The following is a 15,574-nucleotide window of genomic DNA, read 5'->3' on the forward strand; positions in this document are numbered from 1 at the left end:
AATAGAGGTTACCAGGGCAAGGGGGGGGGCAGGGGAATGGGGAGTTATTATTTAATGGGTACGGAATCTGTTTAGGATGATAACAAAGTTCTAGAACTAGATAGTAGTGATGGTTACATAACAGTGTGAAGGTACTTAATGCCATTGCATTACATACATCAAAATGGTTAAATTGGTAAGTTTTATATATATTTTTACTATTATAAGAAAATTAAGATAAAAATAAAACCCTCAGTAACAAAAATGTTCATATAGCTAGGAATAAATCAAGCATTTTACAAAGAAAATTGAATGATATTAGAGAATTTCCAAATAAATGAAGTATACTGTGTTCACAAGGTTCAGGGTTATCAATTGCCAATTCTCCTCAAATTAACCTATATAGTCAAAGCCATTCTAATAAAAATCTCAACAGTTTTTCTGTAGTCATGAAGCAAATTCTAAAATTTATATGGGAGATCAACGGGCTTGCAAATCGCAAAGTCAGTTTTTATGTCACCGGGCATCAGCCATGACTACAGAGCCCCTGTAATGAATAGTGTAGTTAGTATTGGCCCGGACAAGCAGATAGACCATTGAGATGGAACAAAGAGCCCAGAAATAGACTCACATCTATAGGAAACTTAACACAGAAAAGACCTTAAAAATCACTTGGTAAGGGGCGCCTTTGTGGCTCAGTCGTTAAGCGTCTGCCTTCAGCTCAGGTCATGATCCCAGGGTCCTGGGATCGAGCCCTGCATCGGGCTCCCTGCTCTGCGGGAAGCCTGCTTCTCCCTCTCCCACTCCCACTGATTGTGTTCCCTCTCTCGCTCTCTCTGTCAAATAAATAAAATTTAAAAAAAAAAAACAATCACTTGGTAAAAGCTAGATTAATCAGTAAGGGGTGCTAGGACTAATTATTTTCCATGGGAACAACAGATTGCTATTTCCTACACCAAAGTATATTTCAGATGCATCAAAGACCTAGATGTGAATAGGAGAACATTTTTTACTTCACATTATGTAAGGATTTCTTTTTAAACTAGACACAAAACATAAAAAATAGAAATCTTTTACTACATTAAAATTTCTAAAAACTTCTGTTTATCACAAGATACTCTGTTTATAACAAAATGAAAAGACAAGCAGGGCGCCTGGCTGGCTGGCGGTGGAGCATGTGACTCTTAATCTAAGGGTGGTGAGTTCAGGCCCCACGTTGGCTATGAAGTCTACTTAAAAAAAAAATGAAAAGACAAGTTACAGATTAAGACAATTGGGACAGGTGTAGTAGATGAAATACAAGGACATGGGAATTAAATAATTCTTACCAGTTTAGAGGTCAGAATAGTGGTTTAAAAAAAAGGGAAAACCCAGAAAGAACAGTAACCCCTGGTGGAAGGCAAGGTACCAGCTTGGAGGGGCAGGAAAAGAGCTTTTGGTGTGCTCCTGATGTCTTATAGCTTGTTCTCAGTGGCAGATGTACAGATGCATAGGCATAGAATTTCATTAAGTTGTATTCTTAGGATTTGTATATTGTATCATATTAAAGTTAAACCTTAATAAAAAAAGAATATTAGTGGGGCACCTGGGTGATTCAGTTTAAGTGTCTGACTCTGGATTTTGGCTCAGGTCATGATCTTGGGGTCCTGGGATTGAGCCCCATGTCAGATTCCCTGCTCAGCAGGGAGTCTGCTGTCCCTCTCCCTCTGCCCCTCCCCCCACCGGAGGGGGCTCTCTCTTTCTGAGATAAATAAATCTTTAAAAAAAAAAGATAGGGCGCCTGGGTGGCTCAGTCATTAAGCATCTGCCTTCGGCTCAGGTCATGATCCCAGGGTCCTGGGATCGAGTCCCACATCGGGCTCCCTGCTCTGAGGGAGGCCTGCTTCTCCCTCTCCCACTCCCCCTGCTTGTGTTCCTGCTCTCACTATGTCTCTCTCTGTCAAGTAAATAAATAAAATCTTTAAAAAAAAAAAAAAAAGGATAAGGGCGCCTGGGTGGCCCAGGGTCCTGGGATCGAGACCCGCATCGGTCTCCCTGCTCAGCGGGAAGCCTGCTTCTCCCTCTCCCATTCCGCCTGCTTGTGTTCCCTCTCTAGCTGTCTCTCTCTGTCAAATAAATAAATAAAATCTTTAAAAAAATATATTAGTAAACAGTAAACCAGATTTAATATATATGTAGAGAGAATTTTACAGTCTCTGAAAATATGTGTTTTTCGTATCTTAACAAATGCTATAGTAAAAGATACACTGACCAGATTCTTTCCTGGTAACCCAACACATTTTTTAATAATGTCACACAAGATAATGGCTACTTGGAAAAGTATGAAACACCCTCCTGACCCTTTGATCAAAAGAAAGGAAAAACAAAACTTTAACAGTTTTATGTATGTATGTATGTATGTATTGAGAGAGAGTCGGGGTGGGAGGGCAGAGGGAGAGAATCCCAAGCAGACTCCCTGCTGAGCGCAGAGCCCAAAGCGGGGCTCATTCTCACTACCCTGAGATCATGGCCTGAGCCAACATCAAGAGTCGGAGGCTAGACTGAACCACCCAGGCGCCCCACCCCAAAACTTTTTTTTTTTTTTTTTTTTTTAAGATTTTTATTTTTACTTATTTGTCAGAGAGAGAGACAGAACACAAGCAGGGGGAGAGGCAGGCAGAGGGAGAAGCAGGCTCCGAGCAAGGAGCCCAATGTGGGACTCGATCCCAGGACCCTGGGATCATGACCTAAGCCAAAGACAGCGGCCTAACTGACTGAGCCACCTGGGCGCCCCCCCCAAAACTCTTAATAGTGAATAGGAAAGCATTTCTCTTTCAAACTCTACTGAAACTACTGAACTCAGAAAAATATATTGCCTGAAATGCATTTATTACTGAAGAAAAGCTAAAATAAAGGAACTTAGTACTTATCAGAAATTAGAAAAAAAAATAAATTTAAAAGTAGGAGATAAACTACAATTCATGAGATGGATTTTTAAAATAATAAATCTAAATTTGTTTCCTGTGAAACAAAAATTCCTTATTAGCCTGATTAGAGAACAAAAATATAAGTGTCAGGAATGAGGAAGGAACCACCCATAGATAAGGAAGAGACTGAAAAAAAAATAAGACCTATAACCCTGTGGAAATTGAAACAATTGATCTCCCCCTAAATTTTTTTAAATAACCAGGGGGTTTGTGGAGACCATAAAATATTAGGAAACCCAGAACAGAACAAGACATTTGATCATATAAAATTTTAAGATTTTAGTCTAGAAGATTTTAATCTAGAGCCTGGGTGGCTCAGTCAGTTGAGTATCTGCTTTCTGCTCAGGTCATGATCCCAGCATCCTGGGATCAAGCCCCACATTGGGCTCCCTGCTCGGCGGGGAGCCTGCTTCTCCCTCTCCCTCTGCCTACCACTCCCCCTGCTTGTGCTCTCTCCCTCTCTCTCTGTTTATTTATTTAATAAAATCTTAAAAAAAGAACACAAGATTTTAATCTAGAGAAATTTACCATATATTGTCAATAAACAAGTGGTATATTGTGGAATATATTTGCAACCCATATGACTAATAAAGGATTAATAGCTACATTTTGGAAACAGAACTTTTATGAACTCTTGAGAAAAGGAGAACCCAACAGAAAAATGACCAAATGATGTGAATAGGCAAATCACAGAAGATTCCAAACAGCCAAGCCAGTAAACATGTGAAAAGAGGTCCAGGCTCTCTGCCACAAAATGCAAATTGACGTAAAAACAAGATAGCACTTTTTGCCATCAGAGTGACAAAAAGTAAAAAGAGTAATAACACACAGCTGATAGAGATTCTGGAAAAAACAGTAGTCATACATTAAATGTAGAAATGTGAATTTAATGTTAATGCCTTTTGGGATGCCTGGGTGGCTCAGTCGGTTAGGCGTTTGCCTAATCAGGTCATGATGCCAGGGTCCTGGGATTGAGCCCCACATCGGGCTCCCTGCTCGGCGGGAAGCCTACTTCTCCCTCTGCCTGCTGCTCCCCCTCTTTGTGCGCGTGCTCGCTCGCTCTCTTGCCGACAAATAAAATCTTTTAAAAAAAAATGTTAGTGCCTTTTTAAAGAAAACAATACAGTAATATCTATTATGCCATTTAAAATGTATTCTTCAGGGCGCCTGGGTGGCTCAGTTGGTTAAGCGACTGCCTTCGGCTCAGGTCATGATCCTGGAGTCCCGGGGTCAAGTCCCACATCGGGCTCCTTGCTCGGCGGGGAGTCTGCTTCTCCCTCTGCCCTTCCCCCCTCTCATGCGCTCTCTCTCTAATAAATAAATCTTTAAAAAAAAATAAATAAAATGTATTCTTCAGACTAAAAAGTTAGAAATAAAAATACAAGTACGTTAAGATACTGTATATACAGAGATGTTTATTGTAACATTATTTATAGTAAAATAACCAAACTGGAAACACACTGAAAGTTTATCACTAAGGGAATGATTGAGTAAATTTTGCTACACACAGTTAAGCAGCCTTTAAAAATAGAGCTATTTTTTTTTTTTTTCAGATTTTATTCATTTATTTGACAGAGACACAGTGAGAGAGGAAACACAAGCAGGGGGAGTGGGAGAGGGAGAAGCAGGCCTCCCGCTGAGCAGGGAGCCCAACATGGGGCTCGATCCCAGGACCTGGAATCATGACCCCAGCCGAAGGCAGACGCCTAATGTCTGAGCCACCAGGCACCCCTGTTCTTTTTGTTTTTTTAACAGAGCTATTCTTGTGGCCTTTGGGGATTTTCATAATTTTCTGTTGAACTAGAAAAGCCAGGTGCAGAGATGTGTATGTACTATAATCCTCTGGTAGAATAAACAACGCCCTAAACCTTGACCCCATTTATGTGTGCATGTATGGGTGTATATGATTCTGTGAACCTGAAAGATGTTGACCAGGTGTTAACGTTAATTATCTTAGGAAAAAGAGTAAGCTTCCCCCTAAAAAAAGAGTTTTTTTTTTTTTTAAAGATTTTATTTATTTATTTGAGAGAGAGAATGAGAGAGAGCACATGAGAGGGGGGAGGGTCAGAGGGAGAAGCAGACTCCCTGCCGAGCAGGGAGCCCGATGCGGGACTCGATCCAGGGACTCCAGGATCATGACCTGAGCCGAAGGCAGTCGCTTAACCAACTGAGCCACCCAGGCGCCCAAAAAGAGTATTTTTTATGGTGTCTGTGTTGAAGCAGCATTGTTAAACACCCCCAGTTATATAAAATTGTGTGTCCATACGGGGTATAACATGCATAAATCTAAATGAAAGTAGGACCACTGGCTTCCAGAACACCATGGGGCACTGTTCACACTGCAGTCTGTAAATGGTGCTCCCTGGAATTGTGCAGTAGGACAGCCCTGCATGAGGATGGTCAATGAAGAAGATTGGCATGCTTGTCTGGGTGTTATTTATGTAATCATGAAAATAAAGGTCTTTTTACAGTAGTGAATGGGAAATACATGTTTTCCCGTAGTTGTACATTTTACCATTAGTGACAGCCAGTAGACCAAAAAGGACACCAGATCAGGATGTGAGAAGCCTGAGTTTTGAGTTTGGACTGAGTAGTCTGATCTTTCTGAGCCTCACTTTACTTATCTGGTAAATGGAAATCTTACCTTACTACTTCTCAGAGCTGTTGGATGATCAAATGAGATATAATGGGTATTAAAACACTTTAATAGATGAGACATTTAAACATAGGGATTCCCTGATCTTCTGGGTAGTGAACCTTTCAGAATAGGATCTGTGACTAATTCACCTAACAGTATCTTGCTCAGTAAACATGTGCTGAATGTTTGAATACTAGTTATTTATATGTAAAGTGACTGGTTTTTTTTCAAGGTAAGATATTATAAGTGCTTTGCAAATATTACAGAGAGATCCTTTGTAGCATTTTCCTGCTACTTAAAGTATGATGCTCGGAGACTATATCTTGGGGTTTTTGTTACCAGATCGATGAGGTCCTGAGACAGGAAGACAAAGCTGAAGCTATGTCTGGCCACATTGATCAGTTTCTGATAGCCACGTTCATGCAACTAAGACTCATCTACAACACACATATGGCAGATGAGAAATTGGAGAAAGATGAGATCATCAAGCTGTATAGCTGTATCATTGGCAACATGATTTCGGTAAGGCTGCTTCTGTAGAACGTGAGCTTCCTTTCAGTGTCTCATCCTACCTGGGTTCTAGAGCCTGAGTCAGTGTAGTTCCAGTGAGTCCTGCGTCACTTACTGGGTTTTACTTGCAAGCTACGGACTACTTTCATCGGATGTTGCATGACACTCCAGTTTGCCTTATTGTTAGGATACAAACTAGAATGCTTACCTACTACCTAGAATTCTGTGTCCTACCCGTGTCATCAGGCATGATAGGCCCTGGGTGTGTTGTCACAGATAACTGCTCACCCTAAAAGTACTTCTGTAACAGGAAGGAAGGAAGCACTCCAGTTAATTTTGGCGGTTAATTTGGCTATTTCCAGAGGTATGAGGGAGTCTGGTGATTTTTTTTTCCCCCTAATACTCTGAATTTTTTTTAATACAGTAAAATTGTTTGCTAGAATGTGCCACCCACATTTATCTTCCTTGCTGTATACTCTGGGTTTCTTACCTCTCTAACACAAGGATGATTGGATAGCTGTTTCAGATTGAGAGCCTCGCCCGGGAGGCCTCCACCGGAGTGCTGAAAGACCTGATGCATGGCCTCATCACCTTAATGCTAGACTCTCGAATTGAAGATCTAGAGGAAGGACAGCAGGTGATCCGCTCTGTGAACCTCTTGGTGGTGAAGGTGCTGGAGAAGTCAGACCAGACCAACATCCTGAGGTAAAACTATAATCTCACTCCAGAGCCTGGAATAGCCTCTCTTTCGTCTGCCCGTGGAAACCAAAGTCACTAGACCAATTATAACTTTAGGTTTGCCTAGTTATGTTGATTTATTACTCTTCTCTTCCTCATGAACCAAGTGTTCCAACCTGAGACAGCATTAAAACTAGTAACGACTCAGTAAGCCAGCCAGCATAGTGAGTTTTCTAGAATAGGACTGTAGTGTTTGTTGGTTACCTCCCCCTTTCATGTACATTTCAGGCACATTTCTCTCTCAGCTACCAATGACAATGAAAGTAGAGTGAGGAGCTTTACCATTTATCAGGTGGTAACTGGGGAAGCTTAAAAGATTGACGTTTATTTTCTTCACAGCTGAATGTCAGGTAATCAGAGACAGTCCTGATCCATGAGCTCTCAATTTATTAGATGGATACAGTTTACACTTGGCCTTTGAATTACTAACTTTAATTGGAATGCATGTTTGAAACTTTTTTTTTTTAAGATTTTTTTTATTTGACAGAGAGATAGCAAGAGGGAACACAAGCAGGGGGAGTGAGGGTGGAAGAAGCAGGCTTCCCGCCGAGCAGGGAGCCCGATGCGGGGCTCGATCCCAGGACCCCGGGATCACGACCTGAGCCGAAGGCAGACGCTTAACGACTGAGCCACCCAGGTGCCCCATGTTTGAAACCTATTAATGTTATCATGTTGGGATTTTTTTTTCTAGTGCCCTACTTGTTTTGCTCCAAGACAGCCTGCTAGCAACAGCCAGTTCTCCCAAATTCTCAGAGCTTGTTATGAAGGTAAAGTGGAAATAATTTGATTTCTTTTCTTTCAAAGATGCAGTACCTGGTTAAAGTGTGGGGAAAGGGGAGTTGAAAGTAGGACATAGACTTAAATCGACCAGGGCACACCTGAAAAATATACTTGGTCTCCAGTTTACACCCCAAGCTCAGGCCTCAACAGTTCTTGGCCTCAAACAGTGAAAAGGGAAAGACCAATTGTCCTAGAAACAAAAGGCAATTAGTTTGATGAGACAAATTTTATACCTTTTGGGGAAATAGGTATGTATAGCCCTGTAATATTTCGGTCTTTTTGATGGAAGACCCCAAATGAACATTTCTGCCCCATTATAATCCCGTTATTACACTGTAATAGTTTGTCTCCTTGCGTTAGATTTGGTTAAGCTGTATGAACTATTCTCTTCTCGATCCCACACCCAGTTCTCCACATCTTCTCACTATTTAAGACCCATCTCCAGGGAGTTGGGAAGAAGGTGTGGGGATGATGACATGGATGGCTTGTCACACACTAACCAGTGACGTGCTTGAAGTGAGTGAAATTGTTCATGTTTTAACAGCTGAACTCAAAAGACATGGTGATGTTCCACACTTAACCTCCCTGACCATCTTTCAGAAGTGACCCCAGAGCCTAGAGCAGGTGAAAGGTGGCAGGAATTATCTTCATTCTTCAGCCACTCCTTCTACTTTATATTTCTTTTTCCAATAGTGTCTCTGGAGAATGGTTCGACTCTTGCCTGATACCATCAACAGCATTAATCTGGACAGAATTCTTCTGGACATACACATTTTCATGAAGGTCTTCCCCAAAGAGAAACTGAAGCAATGCAAAAGTGAATTTCCCATAAGGACCCTAAAGACGCTGCTACACACTTTATGCAAATTAAAAGGACCCAAGGTAAGTGAGAACAGCAGCTGGTCCCTGAAGGAGCTTGAGGAGAGTATCATGGATGTGGCATTGCCGCCATCTGAATGTGCATGTCTCCCTCAGATCCTAGACCACCTAACAATGATTGACAACAAGAACGAGTCTGAGCTGGAGGCCCACCTCTGCCGGATGATGAAGCACAGCATGGACCAGACAGGGAGCAAGTCTGAGAAGGAAACAGAAAAGGGAGCATCTCGAATAGTAAGTGTCCTGACTGGAAAGACTGAAGGTGGTGATCTTGTCAAAGGCGTGAGTGCTGGAGCCTACCTTTCTGAGGGTCGAAGGTGAAGGCTTGGGGATTGGGTCACTCTCCTGCTATAGTTCTATGCTGTGAGCATTTCCATCTTGAAGTTTTCTTATATGAACTAGTTAGAACTGTGTGGTTTCCACACAACCAAAGGTTGTTGGATAAATCCACTGTGAGCTCTACTTAATTAGGAAGGAATGGGCCAGGTCCTTCCTCATCAAGTTTAGTTGAAAACCTGTGACTAGAGGTATTCGGTGACCCAGAAAGTTGGGGTTTTCTGCTGCAGACACTGGTGCTTCTGTTATTCACAGGAACATACCAGTAAAGTCTGGGTTTTGAGACCTCTTCAGTTCTTATCCAATCATGGGTTCCTAATTAATAAGTCTAGCCAGTCCTTTGTGTCTTTCAATTGCAGGATGAAAAATCATCAAAGGCCAAAGTGAATGATTTCTTGGCTGAGATTTTTAAGAAGATCGGGTCTAAGGAGAACACTAAAGAGGTGAGAGGGGCAGGGGCAAGCCAAGTGGGCATCTGCTTGATGCAGAAGGGCCACTGACTAATGTCCGCCCCCTCTTCCTTTTCCTTGGTAACCAGGGTCTAGCAGAGTTATACGAATATAAGAAGAAATACTCAGATGCTGACATTGAACCATTTCTGAAAAATTCCTCCCAGTTCTTCCAGAGCTATGTTGAGAGAGGCCTTCGGGTGATTGAGATGGAGAGGGAGGGCAAAGGCCGTATTCCCACATCCACAGGTATGGCTTCCTCCAGTGGCTGCAGGGATGAGCTCAAAATAGCTCCCCACTCAGGAACTGGAGGTTTTGATTGGCTTAAATTTGTACCTGTGCTCCTCAGTCCCTGATGGTCACCAGTGATGTTCACATTGCTGCAGACAGTGGCCAACTGTCACCTGACTTGACCCATCACCAGTGTTTGATAGGGGCAGGTGTTCCCTGCCCTTGAAACCGTTTCTTCCCTGTGCTTCCAGGTGTCCGTGCTCTCTTGGTCTCCTCCAACCTGGCCTTCCTGGCCTCTTCCTTCTTGGCCTCTCTGATTCTTCCTTTCTCTGGACTCTTAATCATGGCGTTCTCCAGGCTTCAGTCCATAACCATCTTTTCCTTCTTACTCTCATTCCCTTAATTAAATCATGTATTCTCATCACTTGAGATCCCATTTACATGCCAGAGAGGCCCAGGGTTGTTTGGGTCCAGCTCAAACCTTCCTGATCCCAACACCTACGTCCTGCCTGATGTATGTCTCCAGTAGACATCGTCAACTCAGCGTGTCACATATTCCTCCAAAACCTGCTCCGTTAGCTTTCTTCTCCATCTCAGATGATGGCAACTTTGTCCTTCTAGTTTGCTTTAGACCTTTTTTGCCTTTGAGTCATGTCTTCCCCTCTGTCCGGAAATCCTTTTGTTCTGCCTGCAAACCATGACAGAATCCTCACCCACTTCTCAGGACCTTCACAGCCACTGCCCTGGTGGAGTATCCTCACCTCTCAGCTGGTGTATGGCCCTGTTCTCCCAGCTGATCCCCTGCTTCCAGTGTTGCCTCCCCATCACCATTCCCACACCTAGCATCAAAACAGCACTTCTCAAACATTTTCCAAAGGTTCTCCCTTTCTCAGCAAAAGCAAATGGCCTTACAGAGGTCTACAGGGTCCTACATTGTAAGGCCCGCTGACAGCTCTAAGAGCCACCCATCTCCTGCTACTCACGCCGACTCCTGTTCCACTCCAGCCCCCACCAGCCTCCTTGCTGTTTTGGAACGCACCAGACATGCACCTGCTGGGGGCCTTTGCACCAGCTATTTCTTACATGTAGATTGCTCTTGGCCAAGATAGCCTTGTAACTAGCGCCCTCTCTTCCTTCAGATCTTTGTTCAGACGCCACTGTCTCAGACCTTTCTTAAAATTTGCAGCCTACCCCCCACCCTTTGATCAAGCACATGGTATGTCCATATGTAGCATGCTGTCCGTATGTAGACATTCTGCTTGTCACACTTCAAGGAAAAGACTCTTAAGGTCTTGGAGAGGCATAATTTCAGGTGTTAAAAACAAAAACAATTTAAGAACACAATTGAAGCTTCAGCCCAGCAAGATACATGGTGAGAGGGAACATGATTATAATCTGAAAACCACAAAGGAACACGGTTTTAGAGGCAAACAAATTCGAGATTTTAAGAGTAGGAGTTTCAGGGAACTCACAAAGAAGTAAATGTGGGACAGACATGCGCCCTCAACTCTGCACAGTGAACAGGGGTCTTTCTTTTGGTTTAAGGCTCCTGACCGCTGTTTTCTGTAACTGACACCTCCAGGGTCTTCTCTTTGGCTCCAGCTCCCGTAAACAGTAATTGGCAGACACTGGCGTTTTCACTGGGCCAGGGGGGTAACGTTTCAGCCTGACATTAGGATGGATGAGCTGTCGTTGCTGTCACTGGGCAGGACCTGTTGAGTCCCTCCCCCGTGCCAGGCAGACAGACAGAAACCTCTGCTAGAATTTAAAATCCACAAGGGCAGACACAGACACGGAATGACTCACCTACCAAGTACTACACCGTATGGCAGGTCAGAGGTGCTAAGCGGACATATCATGGTTTGCTTGATCGAGGTGGGGTCCGCTTTCTCACTTCCCAAGTCCTTTCTGGTGACGTCCACAGCACATGTGCAGCCCGAGTGTGTAACCCCACTGATTACGGAGCGGTTGTGTGCGGGGAGTGCTCAGACAGCAGCCCTCTCCACTGGCCCTCACGTCCTTCCTCAGTCACTGGCCCCCGGGCAGCCCGTTCTCCCGATTGTTTACATTAAGGATTCCTTTTTTTCCTATACAGTAACCTTTGGTGCTACTTTTCGGTTTACCGTAAAGGAGTTTTTCTTCCCAAGACCACATCTTTTTTGGCTTATATAATGTGTTTTGGGTATTTTAGATGCCTACATGTTGTGATTGTTCCTTCTCAGAACGTTAAGAACTGTGATTGATTTTTCTGGTTTTTCCCTCTCCCGCCAGAATATTGTTCTCTATGCTGGGGGTGACAGATGCGCCGTTCCTGTCCCTCTTCTGGGGTGTTTATTGGACACCTGCGTTTCTGCCTCTTCCCCATGCATACACTGTCGCCTTGAGCTCCTTGCTCTCTTCCCGGTGTGAATAAGCACTTCCCCATGTATCACCTGGTCCAGACCTAGTCTAATTGTTGCCAGCATTTCAAGTCCAGGCGTTCTTCAGCTGGACACCGTAGCCTCGGGAGCAGTCTAGGCTTTTGGATGGCCCAGGCCAGGGGCCGGGTGACAGGCTGCCACCCCCTGCAGATCCCAGGATGTGGGCGGGCAGCCCAGCTTACGCTCTGCTCTATTGTTTCTTGAAGTTCTTGCTCAGCTTATCGTGTATAATTCGGAGCACCCTTTATCACCAACTCCAGATGGGACTCTGGTGGATTTTTTAGTCTTTACAGTGGTGATATCCAAGCCCCAAATCGTTCCCTGTGGCGACAGATGAGCCCGGGTGGTCTGGAAGTGGGACGTGTGTGCATTGGAGTGTCCTCTCCCCATCTCCTCTCCAGGCGTCTCCCCGCAGATGGAGGTCACGTGTATGCCCGCCCCCCCAAGCACGGTGTCCTCCATAGGGAACACCAGCGGAGAAGAGGTGGGACCGTCTGTCTACCTGGAAAGGCTCAAGATCCTCCGCCAGCGGTGTGGTCTGGACAACACAAAGGTAGCGCTCCTTCCCTCCCATGTGGGGCAGGGCCAGGCCGGCCCGCTCTCCCCGAGCTGCGGCCTGACCTGCTCTGCCACTGTGTCTCCTTCTGTCCGCAGCAAGACGAGCGGCCCCCGCTGACCTCCCTGCTCTCCAAGCCAGCAGCCCCCCCCGGTCGCCTCTTCCACTGACATGCTGCACAGCAAACTCTCTCAGCTCCGGGAGTCCCGGGAGCAGCACCAGCACTCGGACCTGGATTCTAACCACACTCACTCTGCCGGAACCGTGACCACGTCCTCGTCCTCCACAGCGAACATTGACGACTTGAAAAAGAGACTGGAGAGGATAAAGAGCAGTCGCAAGTGAAGCCGCCCCCGGCCCGCGCCCCGCAGCTCTAGGTCACTAAACTCGGCGTCCCCCTCGCGGCAGGGGCTCGGCGGGCCCGGTGCTCGGACCGGCGGGGCGCGGGCCTCTGTCCGTACTGCTTCTCCGCCGGCGCCCTGCCTCTAGCCGACTGTCCGTGTCGTAGTTTAGTGCACAGACTTGTCAACAGCTGCCCTCCTCTCGGCTCCGACTAGTCTCCACAACCTTTGTCTTTTATTTTTAACTGCTCATTTGTAAAGTCGTCCCGATCTTTCCTAGCTTTTCACTATTAGAAACTCTTTAATAGTTCTCCTTTGAGTTTGTGAGCTCCTCTCCCCGTAGCCCTGAAGGGTCACTGTATTCTGTATGAATGCATGGCATGATACAACTAATTTAAGAGTCTTTTATAAATAAAGTTTGCATTAACTAGAACGGTCTCCCAAGATGCTCCATACCTGGGCAGCTCTCTGTCACGTGTCCTTGGGACCGGCTAGCCACCCAGCCAGCGGAAGCGGAAAAGGTACCGCCTGAGGAGCACGGCTTTGTCGGGGCACACAGACTCGTGCTTCTGCTCCCCTGGAACAGGAGCAGCTCCTGGGAGGGGGGGGAGCGGGGAACGGAGCAGTCCCTGTCTTCCCCATCTTGAGGTCCTGGTCACGACTTCCCTCCCATCAGCACTGCGGTGCCAGGGAGCCCTCGGGCTTCCTGCCATGTTGCAGTGAGCTGGGGCCCAGGACGGGCCGGGCTGCAGTGCTCTCCACACGGGGACTGGACTCGGGGGCCTCTGACCGAAGGAGCTTCCCGCCTGCTTTTCAGTTCCCCTCTGAGTCTAGACCCATAGCTGCTTCCCGTTCAGGCTAAGTGAGGACTGGAAAGTGAACAGAGGAGTCGCCTCCAGAATAAATTCGCCAGGGTCTCCCTCCACGGTCAGAAAAACCCGTTAGTACCGAGAGGCTCTGGATTCAGATGGGTGACTTTCTGGGCAGCCAGGAGGGTCAAGGAATTCTTCTACACCATCTTTTACCCAGCCGGCGCTCAAGAAATGAAAGGTTGACAGAAAGTGAATCCTCTGTTGAGTCTAGTCGAGCTTTTCAGGTGGGCCCTGCGCTGCCTGAAATCACACTTCTCTCTCGCCCCTGCAGCGGGGCTGGGGGAGTGGGCATTCCCTGGAAGGCAGACGGAGAGTTCGGTCGCTGCTGGGCTGGGACGAAGCATTTGGAAAAAAGAGTGGCTCTGCTTGGGTCTTACAGCTCTGTTGGAGGGAAGCAGTCTTGAGAATGTGAACCCTGGTTTCAAAAGCACAATTGGGATATTCTAATTCTTAATCCCTTCCCCGCTCTGGTGAGAGCTCTGGGCTGCCAAGGTCCTGCAAACTCACGGAACTCCAGTTTTTACCCTGCTTCCCGGTCAACCAGAACCAAACAACGAGGGCCAAGAACTCAGTCCCAGTTCTCTGTCCCTTGATGTATTGAAAAATGGGGAGGGAAGTGGGTAAAAGTGCCTACCTTCGGTCCCTTCCCACTTCACACCATGAAGTTTAAAGATCTTCGTCGAAGATTCGCGGCCAAGCGTGGTAAGCGGGGTGGCGGCCATGCTCTTTCCCTGCCTCACCTCCGGACTCAGGCATGAGACTTGGCCACGGTCCTGCCGAGAATCATCCAGCGATCTGCAGGCCGCGCCAGTTGGGGTCAGCGTGGCGCCGGTCGCGGGCTGCGGTGCCCAGCTCCCAAGTCACAAATGCCCCGGAGGCAGGGGCAGCTGGGAAGACGGTGGCGCGCCGCGGAAGGGAATGTGTCAGAGCACTCCAGCCTGGACCACTGCCCTCTGCCAGCAGCGACCTTGAAGAACGGGCGGCCACAGGGCAGCTCTAGGTCCCATTTCTTAGAAAAGCCAGTTGCTCGAGCCTGTAACTCGTATGGGACTAGAAAGTCCGGGAAGCAGGCACCGCACCCACGTGCTCCTGGTAGGGGCCAGAGGGGAGTGGCAGAGGGACCTCGCGCCAGGCAGCAGGGGAATGAAAGCGGCGGTGACTCGGGGACCGCGTACCGGCTCCTGGGCTTCTTGCTAAGTACACGCTGCACATGACCTCATCTCATCCTCACGGCCGGATTAGGTAAGGAACGGCCTCATACCTTCTACGTAAGCAAACCGGCTCATGGAGGTCAGTCGTGGTTCTTCCTTGTAAGGGTGTCGCCAGACGGAAGCCAGGCAGTCTGACGCTGGGGCCCATGCTCCTAACCACCCTATCCCAGAATACTCCCAGATGAAGGCACTTAAAATACTGAGCCTTTGGGGGGCATTAAATCTGATGTCACTTTAATGGTATGTGGAAGGATATAGGGACTTAACTAGGAAAGTCAGAGGTAAAGATGTACCTACTTACCCCTCCTTGCTCTGGTCTGTTCCCTCTGCCTCATCTCTGGTCCCGGGACGAGCACCTTAGCGCCCCAACAGCAGAGCGACTGAAAGCCCAGGCTTCAGTATCTTCTGTTTCAAGTCCAACCTTAACCCTTCTCAGCTGTGTGACCTTGGACAAGATACTTCTAGTCCATCTCCTGACCTACCTCTCAGGAGCATTACACGAGGGAACCCATGAAGCCCCGAGTGTGGAGCATTTTCAGTGCTCAGCCCCTCAGGCCGCCACCTCCCCATCACCTGCCCCCCTGTTCTAGGAGTAGTGGGCTCGCTAAGTCCTGTTCCTCCAGTCGCACTGGCTCTGAGCTGCCCACGAACACACCGGGAGCATGGAG

General features: G+C 46.7%; 1 protein-coding gene and 1 long non-coding RNA gene across 2 annotated transcripts in view; one reads left to right on the forward strand and one right to left on the reverse strand.

Moving 5' to 3' along the window:
* CKAP5 (cytoskeleton associated protein 5) overlaps window positions 1-13,248 on the forward strand; it is a 100,759-nt gene extending 87,511 nt beyond the window's left edge. The window contains 10 exon segments of the mRNA XM_021685418.1: window positions 5,926-6,105; window positions 6,611-6,798; window positions 7,523-7,598; window positions 8,305-8,493; window positions 8,587-8,724; window positions 9,186-9,269; window positions 9,365-9,524; window positions 12,328-12,479; window positions 12,581-12,628; window positions 12,630-13,248. Coding sequence (XP_021541093.1) covers window positions 5,926-6,105; window positions 6,611-6,798; window positions 7,523-7,598; window positions 8,305-8,493; window positions 8,587-8,724; window positions 9,186-9,269; window positions 9,365-9,524; window positions 12,328-12,479; window positions 12,581-12,628; window positions 12,630-12,827 — 1,413 coding nt within the window. The 3' untranslated portion in view covers window positions 12,828-13,248.
* A 537-nt stretch (window positions 13,249-13,785) lies between these two features.
* Window positions 13,786-15,436, reverse strand: LOC110575765. Its single transcript, XR_002480038.1, has 3 exons — window positions 15,208-15,436; window positions 14,330-14,468; window positions 13,786-13,990 (listed from the first exon to the last, which is right to left on the reverse strand). It is a non-coding gene; the product is annotated as an uncharacterized LOC110575765 (long non-coding RNA).
* Window positions 15,437-15,574: the final 138 nt, after the last annotated feature.

Source organism: Neomonachus schauinslandi, chromosome 11 (assembly GCF_002201575.2).
Source record: "Neomonachus schauinslandi chromosome 11, ASM220157v2, whole genome shotgun sequence".
NCBI lineage: Eukaryota > Metazoa > Chordata > Mammalia > Carnivora > Phocidae > Neomonachus > Neomonachus schauinslandi.